This window comes from Rhinolophus hipposideros, assembly GCF_964194185.1.
Source record: "Rhinolophus hipposideros genome assembly, chromosome: 3".
Lineage (NCBI taxonomy): Eukaryota > Metazoa > Chordata > Mammalia > Chiroptera > Rhinolophidae > Rhinolophus > Rhinolophus hipposideros.
The window spans coordinates 50,451,461-50,463,160 of NC_138049.1; the positions used below are offsets into that span (position 1 = coordinate 50,451,461).

General features: G+C 37.2%; 1 protein-coding gene across 1 annotated transcript; it reads left to right on the forward strand.

Annotated features, from left to right (window-relative positions):
* Positions 1 to 1,491: 1,491 nt before the first annotated feature.
* LOC308494255 (upstream-binding factor 1-like protein 1) lies at positions 1,492 to 2,499 on the forward strand (the record flags this gene model as incomplete). Its single annotated transcript, XM_081041817.1, is given in 3 exon segments — positions 1,492 to 1,617; positions 1,623 to 2,095; positions 2,097 to 2,499. Coding segments are annotated over 3 exon segments (1,002 nt in total).
* Between the last annotated feature and the right edge of the window lie 9,201 nt (positions 2,500 to 11,700).

Here is an 11,700-nt window from a genome sequence, read left to right on the forward strand (position 1 = left end):
AATATGTAAGTAAAATTAGACATATATCCTCAAAAATCATGCAGAACTGAGGGCAAAATAAATAGAACTTGAGACACATAGAGAGGAAGAGAATTTGTCATTCATATCCACTAAAAGAAGTTTTCATTAGCAAGAAAAAAATGAACACAGAGGGAAGATATGGCACATGAGAAACAAAAATGAATACAGAAATTAATGAACTAAGTCAGCAAATTTAATTAACTCTTGATTACAAAAAATGTTTTAAAAAGTTAAAAGTGAAGCTCTATATAAAATAATAAAAGGTGGAGCTCTTCAAGGACTCCCAATATGCTGTATTCCTTTTTTGAATTATGAGTAGGATAGAAGAACTACGTAATCAAGATCTTGCTAGAAAAATTTTTAGTTGAGTTTGAATATTAATATGCTAACGTAAATCACCAAAACAATAGCAATGCAAACTATAGCATTTAAATGAACAGAAAGAAAAAAAATACAGGTCTAAAAATAAATAATCAGTCTAACAGGAAGCAAGTCAGTGAAGTAAGGACCGTGAAACAATATGATAAAATGAAAACAAAAAGATAAAAATCAGAGAGTAGAAGTAAGTCCAAATACACTATTAATGCCATAATCACAATAAATGTACACCGATCAAACTCATCTTAGAAGTTGGATTATCAGGTTCATTATAAAACTCAATCTACTTTACCCATCGTCTAAAAGAAATGCCAAAACGAAAATGAAACTGAAAGGTAGAAATTGCAGGAATGCCAAAGATCTCATGTACAAATTCAAATTAAAGAAAGCTGAGGTCCTCAAATGAAATAGAATTTAAAGTAAAAAACAACAACAACAACAAAACCCCATTTACATATATATCCAAATAATTTAAAAATAAACAATTAACCAAGGTGTCACAGCAATCTATATGTACTTACGAGTAAACAGCGAGTGCTAGGAAACATTGTAAACACATTTTAAGAAAGAAAAGAAAAAACTGTATTAAAATTACGCTGATGGTAACCACTTTAGCACCTCTTATAATTGCAGAAGTCAAATGTGACTTGTATTCATCTTTAGTTATCAGTATATGAGTATTACAACTTAAATACAGCTTTTTACTTTCTTAAAATGTGTATACATTTTAAGCACTGTCTGTATTTTTTGGCACTGTCTGTATATGTGTATATAAGAAAACACTCTCAAATTGTAAAGCCAGAACTGAAAGGAATAACCAATAAACCCTCAATCATAATGAAACTGATAGATCAAGAATATAAAATCTAGTAAGGTTATGGAAGCATTAAAAGTAAAATTAATAATCTCTCTCGAAAAACAGCCACTGAATCTGGAGGGAGCAACAAACAAAAGTGGAATGAGAAACAGAATCACACACCCTGAAAGATATCCAGAAATAACTCAGCAGGGGAGTGTTGAGAGTGAAGAAGTATGAGATCCTGCTGAGGTGGCCGAGCTGCTAGGACCAATAAGTGGCCCAAATACCTAGAAATGGCGTTGCCTGAAAGTCAACACCGCTGGTGGAAAGCAGACATTGTAAAGCTGCTGGAGTGCATGGAGGATAACCTTCCATCCAATGACAGCCACACATTCAAAACACCCCAGTCACAGATGGACTGGGAAAAGTAGCTTTTCAAGATTATTCTGGAGAAAAGTGCAAACTCAAATGGTTAGAGATTTCTTATAAGTTGAGAAAAATTCGCACTTTGAAAGAATTAGTCCTGGAAGCTAAGGAACGTGTTAAAAGTTCCTACAAAACCAAAACACACAAGAAACATCCAGACTTGCCCAAGAAGCCCCTGATATCTTACCTCCGCTTCTTCAAGGCGAAGGGACCTCAGTACTCCCCAAAACACCCTGAGCTGAACAACCTGGAGCTGACCAAGGTCCTGTCTAAGGAATACAAGGAGCTCCTGGAGCAGATGAAGCTGAAATATATTCAAGATTTCCAGAAGGAGAAGCAGGAGTTTGTGGAGAAACTGGGTCAGTTCAGGAAAGACCACCCCGATATAGTCCAGAACGCCAAGAAATCTGTTGTCTCCAAGAGGAGTCCAGCCAAAGCCCAAAAGAAGTTTCAGGGAAATGTGAAAGAAGTGGTCTCCCCCAGAAAACTATTTTTCTGAGAAGATGGAATTCTCTGGGGAGCCCAAGAAGCCCCCAATGAACGAGTACCACAAGTTCTACCAGGACTTGGGGTGGAGCCTGGAGCTGCAAGACCTGCGTCTGAGGGAGCTCATGGAGATTGGCAGACGCTGGCAGCGCGTCCCGCAGAGCCAGAAGGAGCGATATAAGAAGCAGCCTGAGGAGCTGCAGAAACGGTACAAGGTGGACCTGGCTCACTGGCTCAGGAGTCTGTCTCCTGAAGAATATGCTGCGTACAGAGGGAGAATGTATAGTAAGCTTCAGAACATGAGCATGAGTGGAAGCCTGGATCCCAATATCAGCCGGACAGACCTGCAGGCTCCATCAGCAAGGAGTCTGCGTGAAGGGCTTGAATAGGAGCGGGGGCTGCAGGATCCTGAGACAGAATCATCAGAGACTACTGGGAACCATTGTCTTGTCTCATGGGGATCAGAAGAAGATAAGGAAGATAGGGAAATGGTAGAAGGCAGTAGCTTCTTGGACTCCTGCAGTGGAGATGAAGATGAAGAAAGTGAGTCTGAGGACAGCAGCTCTGGCTCATCTTCCTCAGGGGACACTTCTGACTCAGACTCCAACTGAGCTTTGATCACCCCCTAAAGGGTGGGACAGAGAACTTCCCAGCAATAGTCCTTGGCATCGACGTCAAATTGAAGCGCTCTTCTTGTCTCTTTTCTATTTCCTTTCTTCTTTCCTTCCTCTAAACAAAATAGGACTTGTTGAAAAAAGGGGTCTTGTGCAGTACCTTCTGGCTCCCCTCTATTCCTCTACCCCCCCCCCCCCCCCCCCCGAGAAACTCCATGCAATTAAGGCTCTGGGAGCAAACAATGAGATGATTGGGCTGTGGACGGGCACCAGAAGTACTAGGGACACTCATAAGCTAATGACTCTTACTTTCTCTGTGGAACTGTCTCTCAAGACTCAAGCACTGGAATTGGGGAGGGGAAGATTTGGTTAGTTGAAGGGAGGATAGTTGCCTTTAAAAAAAACCGCATCAAACCCCTGATATCTGTCTCCCCACTCTATGAAGTAAGGAGTTGTTCTCCCCTATCTTGTGAGTGGGCAGGGCATGTGGGCATAAGCAGTTATGTGTGTATATTTATCGCTTAGCAGTTAATGAGATTTTTCTTACTGAGTTCAAAAATTACAAATTAAAAATTTTTAAATAAAGATATGTGGATCCTGATAGAAACTAAAAATTTAAAAACCTCTTTTTCATTTGAATTAGATACTCATTAGAATTAATCCCCTTTTGACTCTTGGCACTAATTTTCCAGGCCATGTGTAAATTTATTCTGATTTCTGCCCCAACCCCTTCTTAATGCTCCAGGCGCAAGTGAATCACACTTTTACCATACACCCAATTTATATGGGTATATGTAAAATTATCCTGATCATTGATCTGTCTGTGAATTCACGTACTGGTATCACACTGCTTTGATTATTTTGGCTTACTGATATATTGAAAGTCTGTGTAAAGCCACTGTTACCTCATTATACTCTTTCTAAACATTCCTATTTTTATTTTTTGTTCTCCTGGACATTAGCATTGCATAAGTATTAAATACTTGTATCTTTTATATATGAAAACAGTTGGTATTTGAGAGTTTATCTTATTCCTTTATATCTTAGTAAAATACTTCATCATAAATAATAATAATAATGACCTCTCTTTCTCTATATCTCTATCTCTAGTTCTCTATGTGTACCACACGTACTTCTATATCTATATTATCTCCAGTAATGACCTTATATAATTTATGGGTTAAGGAAGAAAACAATGCAAAAGCTACACACATACACACACACACACACACAAACTATTGTGTATCAAAACTTGTGGGATACAGGTAAAGCGGTACTTAGAGGTAACTTAATTAAAAAGAAGGAATTCTGAAAATGAATGATTTATGCTTCATTCTAGAAACTAGAAGAATAAAAAAAGAAAATGAAAGCATAAAAAGAAATAATAAAGATGAGAGTAAAATTAGTGAAGTAAAAAGCCAAAAGACACAGAGATCTACGTAATCCAAAACGAGTAATTTGAAAGAATTAATTCTATAACAAACCCCTAGCAAGACTGATCAAGAAAAAAGAGAAAAGGCATAAAGAAACATTTGGGATTTCTTGAAAGAGAAAATATAAGAAAATATCAATTATATATGGGTATATTAAATAGAGGATATAGCTACAAATAGTGAAGATTTTAGAAGTCATAAATGAATTTAAAACAACTTCATGCAGATATGTTGGAAAAATGGATGGAAATGGATAATTTTTGAGAAAAAGTATATTACTAGAGTCAGCACCAGGAGAATTAAATGGATAACTACTAAAGAAATTGAATTAATAGTCCAGTGTCCTATCCCCCAAAGACAAAAAGTCAATTTGGTTTTCTAAGCTAATTTTACCTATTTTTATCTTCAAATAATGGAGATTCTTATTTTATATACACTCATTCGGTGACTAGAAGTAGAGAAGAACTTACCTAACTCATTTTGCTAAGACTAGTATATCTTTGATACCAAAACTGGACAAGGACAATAAAAGAACTGTAAATTATAATTACAATTCTTTTAAAATCATAGATGCAAAATACAAAAATTTAAAAAAATGGAAAAATCATAATCCAGAAATGTGTAAAAATTGCACCATCATAAAGTAATTTTTTTCCAAGGAATGAAAGTTTGTTCAACTCTAGAAAAATGTATTGATGTTTTCATGCAATGCACCGTATTAGAAAAATTGTTGGGACAGAATTCTCACGTTTCTACACATCTTGCAAGCAGACAGTGATTGACTTTTGTTTGGGACTGTTTTTTAAGAGTGAAAAGTGAACAGCCTTGGAAAATAGAGATGTTGTCTCCCCCTGGAGCAAAAGGCAGCCATGCTTACTGTCCAGTCTAATACAGATAATGTCTCCCTCTGGAGCAGAGGGCAGGTGTTTTAAGATTTGGGTTCCCTAAGCTCAGGGTTTCACACTTGCAATACAACTGCTGCCTGTGCGGGCATCCCCCCGGGGCCATCTGTGGTTTTCCCATGAGACTTCAGGGCAAGAAGACCTGACATAAATATGCTGATATTAATGATGCTTGCTGTGCCAGGGGTAAAAAAGTCTTTTGACTCTGACCCTGGAGTCTCACATCTCCTGCCAGCATCCATAAAATGGTGGCAGGCTAACTTGTTTAACCTCCAAGTAAGGTAAAATCTCACACCCTTCACTGTTCTTGATGTTAACTGCAGAAACAGCACTTGGAAACATTCAAAATTTACTCATGACATTTTTTTTTTTTTTTTTAGCAAACTAGGAATCAAAAAGAATTACCTTAACTTTCTAAAGCATATATATCAAATTTAGTAAGCACACTTAATGAGATTTTTAGAATGATTTTCATTTAGGTTGAGATCAAGACAAAGAATTATGTGATCATTACTTCTATTCAGCGTATACTGGAGATCTTAGGCAACGCAGCAAGGAAAGCAATTGAAAGTGTAAGGATTAAAAATAAAAAAACCAAAACAGATTAAAGAGATAATAATTCAAAGGAATCTATAGGCAAACTAATAAAATAAGAAAGTTTAGCAAGTAATCCAGGCTTATGAGCAGTTTTGGGGTTAATATGTCTGTATTTTCTGCTAAACTCATGACAAGGATCATGTCTTGCTCATCTGAGTGTATCCAGTACCTAGCACATAATAGATAGTTATTAAATTGTCAAACAAATGAAAGTGTTGGACACATAATACATATAAAAATATGTATTCCTTCTGAAAATGGAACTACCCTATGATCCAGTAATTCCACTCCTAGGCATCTACCCGGAGAAATCCAAAACTCCAATTCAAAAATCTGTATGCACTCCTATGTTTATTGCAGCACTTTACACAATAGCCAAGATATGGAAACAACTGAAATGCCCATCGGTAGATGACTGGATTAAGAAGCTGTGGTACATTTATACAATGGAGTATTACGCAGCCATAAAGAAGAAAGAAATCTTATCATTTGCAGCAACATGGATGGATCTAGAGAACATTATGTTAAGTGAAATAAGTCAGAAAGAGAAAGACAAGTACCATATGATCTCACTTATATATGGAATCTAAAGAAAAGACTATGTGAATGAACTAATCAGAAACAGTTTTGGGGACACAAAGAAAAAACCGAGAGTTGTTAGATGGGTGTGGGGGGAGGGGTTGGGGATAAGGGGAAAGGTGAAGGGATTAGGAAGCAGCTGGTAACCACAAGATGGCCTCAGGGTTTTTTTGAAAATTAATTTGGGGAAGGTATTCAATAATGCTGTAAAGATTTTATTGGGTATCCGATGGACATGTGTCCTATTTGGGAGACCACCTCAGGGATACTGTGGATACCTGATCATGGCATTGTACACCAGAAGCTAAACATTAATAAATGCCAACTATAATTTTATATATATAATGTGATGGTTCAGTGTGAGGTCGGAGGGATAGTGGATGGGGGGAGGGGGGTTCACAGTGTGAGGGATATAAATGATGAACGTCTAAGTATTACCTTGTCTTGTACACCTGAAACTAATAAATAAATTAAAAAAAATATGTATTCCTATACTTTCCATTTATAGATGAGGAGACTGATACTCAGAGACTATTATGTTCAACTTTACATAATCTGTTATTAGTAGAGGAGATTCAGATATTTGAATCCAAGTTTATCCTTTTCATATACCTCTGTACTACCTTTGATGCTAAAGTGATAGCTTTTTGTTTTTGTAGAGAGGTTAACGAATATTTCATATAATCACAGCACTGATTTGATTTAATAAAGCAAAATAAGAACTTTGCTTAGGAAACAACCTTTTTGTACTTTCTGCATTCTTTTACATATTTTTTTAGATAACATATTAATAGACTAAAGTAGTTTCATTAAATGAAGGGTGTCCTTAACTAGGCACAGCATCTGGCCCATCCATGGAGGAGACTTAATATGTTGAGTGAATTCTGGTATCAGCATATTCGTGCCTTAATCCTCCCAAGTAATTAGTCTCATGGAATGTTGCCTGGTTGGCATATTCACACCCCTATTTCCTCATTCCTAGCACTTCCAGGAATGTTTGTCATACTGGGTAGGTATAATAAACACAATACTAGATATAGTTCGTTAACAAACCTCTCTACATCCGGGCCTCTGTGTTTCTGGTCTTTGAAATATCTATCAGTCAATGTGATGGCTAAAGATAATGGAAATTATTCTATTCAGACTTCCTGAGCTCTATGGACTGTATCAATGGGTTCTTCTGCCTCTGGCTTCTGGTTAGGTTTGGCCAATGTTCCTTCTCTTCCCACCCCTACCCCAGCTGGAGATCAAGGTAGTTTGTACTCTACACTTGTGCTGTACAGCATAGTAACCATTAACAATGTGTGGCTATTGAGCACGTGAAATGTGGCAAGTTCAAACTGAGATACGCTGTAAATGTAAAATACACACTGGATTTCAAAGATTTATGAAAGAAAGAGTGTAAAATATCTCAGTAATAATTTTTCTTCTGAATCTTGAAATGACATTGGATAAAATGAAATGTATAGTTAACATTAATTTCTCTTGTCTAATTTTTAAAAATCTGATGACTAGAAAAAACTTTAATTACATTTGTGGGTCTCATTCTATTTCTATTGAACAGCACTGGTCTATGGAATTCTTTCTCCTCCTGGGCATGGGAAATCTCATTCTTCCCTCATCCCTTCAGGTCTAGGTGTGGTGATGGCTCTCCTGCTGCTAGTTCTGAGTTTCTGCATTATCCCTGGCATGTAGGTTCTCTCATATCCTACCCATCTACTAATTTTGTAATTAGTATTTTTGTAAATAATTCTTCCTGGAATTTCTTCTAATAACTCCATTTTCTATTGGGACCTTGATTGATACAATGACTGTTTGACAAAGGGGTGGTAGATGATCAAATTAACTATGGCTTTCACCTTTGTAGAAATTATTGATAACAGAACATTGTTGATCTACTCTCATCTGCCTAAAGAGGACTGCAAAAGATTATAGTGTGAAAGCACTTTTATTATTGTTGTTAATGTTAGTTTTATATTTGCCTTTCTTCAAAACCTTCACTTTCTTCACAACCTTCACTTTCTAACCCTTAATAGGAATAGAAAGATTTGAAACTGACATTTCACTGCACAAAAAGCCAACAATTCAAATGGTTTTTAAACATTTAAAGCCTCCTTTGGTGTTTCTCTATCCAATAGTATACAAAACATTGATAAGGGCAAGAGAATGGTTTTGGAGGCTGATACAAGTATAATAATATTAATAATAATACTAACAACAACAATAAGAAAAGCATTTGTGCACATGTGATATTTTCTGCTCATTCTAAATAGAACTATAGGAGGCAAAATAAGAAAGAGGGTTAGGATAAAATTGACTTATATCTCTATTCCTTCCTTCAGCAACAACAATACCACATATTTTACCATATCTTTTGTAGAAGTAAGGGCCATTTATGACTTAGCTTCTAGTAGATTAGAAATTGTGATTCCAGTAGCCTCAACACATTCTTCTTAAAATACTTCTCAATCTATTTTTTTTTTCACAATAAAATTTGCCAGAGATTCTGTTTGCTTGTTTGTTCCTGGGGTTACAAAATATTTTTGAAGAGAAGTACTTTTTTTAGTTCCAACTTAAGACTGAAGAAAAATTTTGGACATCAAAAATATATTTATACAGGCTTGTCCTTTTCCAGCAGTATTCTGATGCCTTCCTGGATTCCATAGATTGGATGGAAGCTGAACATGCAAGAAGGACGCCGCACAGGTAGGGCACTAACTCCTTCTTGGTGCCACCTCTTTCAACCAGAGTAGCTCCAATTTCACACCGAAGACTCACATGTTTGAAAAAAAAAGGTTAACTTTGTTTTAAAAGAAATTTAAATTCCCTTCTATGAGGACATCTTCCTCCTTTTCCGCCTCTTTTTTTCATTCCACTACAATATCTTCTAGGATTTGGTAGGGTAGGAGCAATTTTCTCATTTATAAATGAGGAAACTTTAATGAGAAAGTTTAAGTGAAGTGAGATTGTCCAAGGTCACAGAAAGAGACAAGGTAATTGTAGGCTGTACCTAGGTCCAGGTCTCCTATCTCCCATTCAGAGTTCTTGGCAGTTCACCGCAGTGTCTCCAACCTCTGGAGTGACACTGATCAGTGTGAAACCAGGCAAGCCATGAGGAATGGAGTCTAGCTGAAGATGTTTCCAAATGATACCAAAGCAATTGGTCTAGCAAGAATGCTAATTCAATCACACCGCATCTCTTAGAATGTTTGAACAATGAGACATACAGCTGGTGACAGGAAAGTTAAAAAATAAAATAGGAAGAAGAAAGCATGTAGTAGAGAGAGGAGGCTGCAATAGCAAGAAGGGAGTCCATTGAGTGGAGAGTTGAAAAACTGAGTTAGAGTTTTCAAGTCACTGGCAGTGGTTCTCCAGAAGCCCAAGGGCTCGTATCTCCCCATCTGTGTTCAGTGACAGCATATTGGTAGCTTGAAATTGGCCTCAAAGGAAATTTTTACACAAAAGAAATGGACAAAAGCTTTGCATTAAGGTTCCTCATATACAGCTTGTTGTTAAACATTTACCAGGCACCGCGGTACAGAGCACTTGAGTAGCCAGTGATGGGTGGCCCCTGGGAGGGAATGACTACTGGAGTTCCTGTTGTGTTGCCAGAACTACTACTGTGTACTTAGAGGCATATTAATCTTGGTGAGCTGTGTGGAAAAGTGAATTGCTGGCTGAGTGGACATTATTTTCATTACCTCCAAGCTCTAATTCTCTATTTAAGGTAGCCCAAATCTCTCTCTCTCTTCTTTTTGTCACAGCCTGAAAGACTTTAACAGTCTTCATGGTGCCAAACAACTGATTTAGCTGATATTCACACCTCTATCGGTTGTTTTGGCATCATTTTCGGCGGGGGCTCCAACCTTTTGTAAACTCAGTGTAGATATATTTGTATCTTGATTGAGTAAGGAAATTCACATGTTTTTCTTCCTCAGGTATAAAAGCCAGCAGGGCTTTGCTTTTGAACAATCAGTGTGCAGAAGTTCTTGCTGTGTTTATTTGCAATGTATGAAATAGCCTTAAGCATGCTGACATGTTTTCTGGATTTGCTTCTGGCAATCGTTATAATAGGAAAGAATTACCAAACCTGCATTGGTGGTATTGGAGAATCTCGTTTTTCCTCAAGAAAGCCATACCTATCAGTCTAAGTCAGCCTCGGGTCATCTCTTCTGCAAGGACTCTTCCTTCTCTCTATCATTCTTGTACCTGACCTTGTTAACATGTTGGAATCAAAAGTGCTCCCGTCTAAGTTGCCTTCCCTATTAAATGTGATAATCTTTGTCCATGCCTTTTCTCTGTCTCTTTAATGCTTTTCCATTCACACTTCTGAATAGATTTCCACTTAAGTAGTTCTTAATGGTTTCTTATATCTACAAGTTATTATTGCTCCAGTTAAATGACAAATTACTGGGTATTGGAGAAATTGCCTTTCTTTTATTTCTTTTGCTGCTTTTTATACTTAATGCCAAGTTTGTATTTATTAAATAATTAGAAGAAAATATTTGTATTTTCTCAGTGCCTCACATAGCAAAGCCTGTATCCCATTAGCTTATGAAATCCCTGTAGCAATTCTTGAAGGCAAATATTATAATACCCATTTTTTGGATGGGGACATTCAAAAAATTCAGGGTAGTTAAGTAATTGCTTAAGGTCTTATAGTAGATTCAATTGTGTGTGTGTTATCACTGTTCCAACTTTGGAAGAAGATCTTGAGTTGGTTTTCTTCAGTTTTCTTCAAGTATAGGTGATTTCCCTTCTACACAACCAACATCCCATGTGAAAAAGGGGTAATTAGGATAGGAATCTACAGAGTCTTAGTTCCAAATGACTTCATTCTCTGGTCAAACCTCTTTTGTTTCTTCCCCTCCTCCAGCCTGGGTGACACTTTGCCTGTACTGACTTTATATTGGGGCAAGTAGAGTTTCTTCTCCAGGATCTGTGCCTCAGTTGGCCCACCATGCTTTGGGTACCTTCTGCTAAAGTTTCTATGCCCTTCTCTGGAGCCTGGGTCCAGACAGTGTCCACGGTGTTATCTGGGTGCTAGACTGGAACCCATATGGGCCCCATTGACCCCTCTTGGGGCACTCCTTGACCCTCTCTGCTGCACATGAGTTCAATTAAGGAACTCTGGGACTCCAGCCTATGAAGTTGCCACTATGAGTAGGCCAGTTTCAAGAGGGCAGCCCAGTAGCAAGATGGCACTTTGGCTTGCATGGTATTTTTTTCTTGGAATTGCCAGGATGGTGCTGACTTGCTGATTTTGGGGTGACTTTCATGTCAGACACAGGATAAAGAATCTTTGCATACATTGGTTAGACTATAAACAAATATGAAAGTATCTTTTTTATACCTGTTATGAGAAACTTCTTTGATAAATCACTATACCTCACATGGACCCATGCATTTTTAAATATATTTTAAAATAAGACTGTTATTTAAGCAGAGGCACTTAAAAAATATTT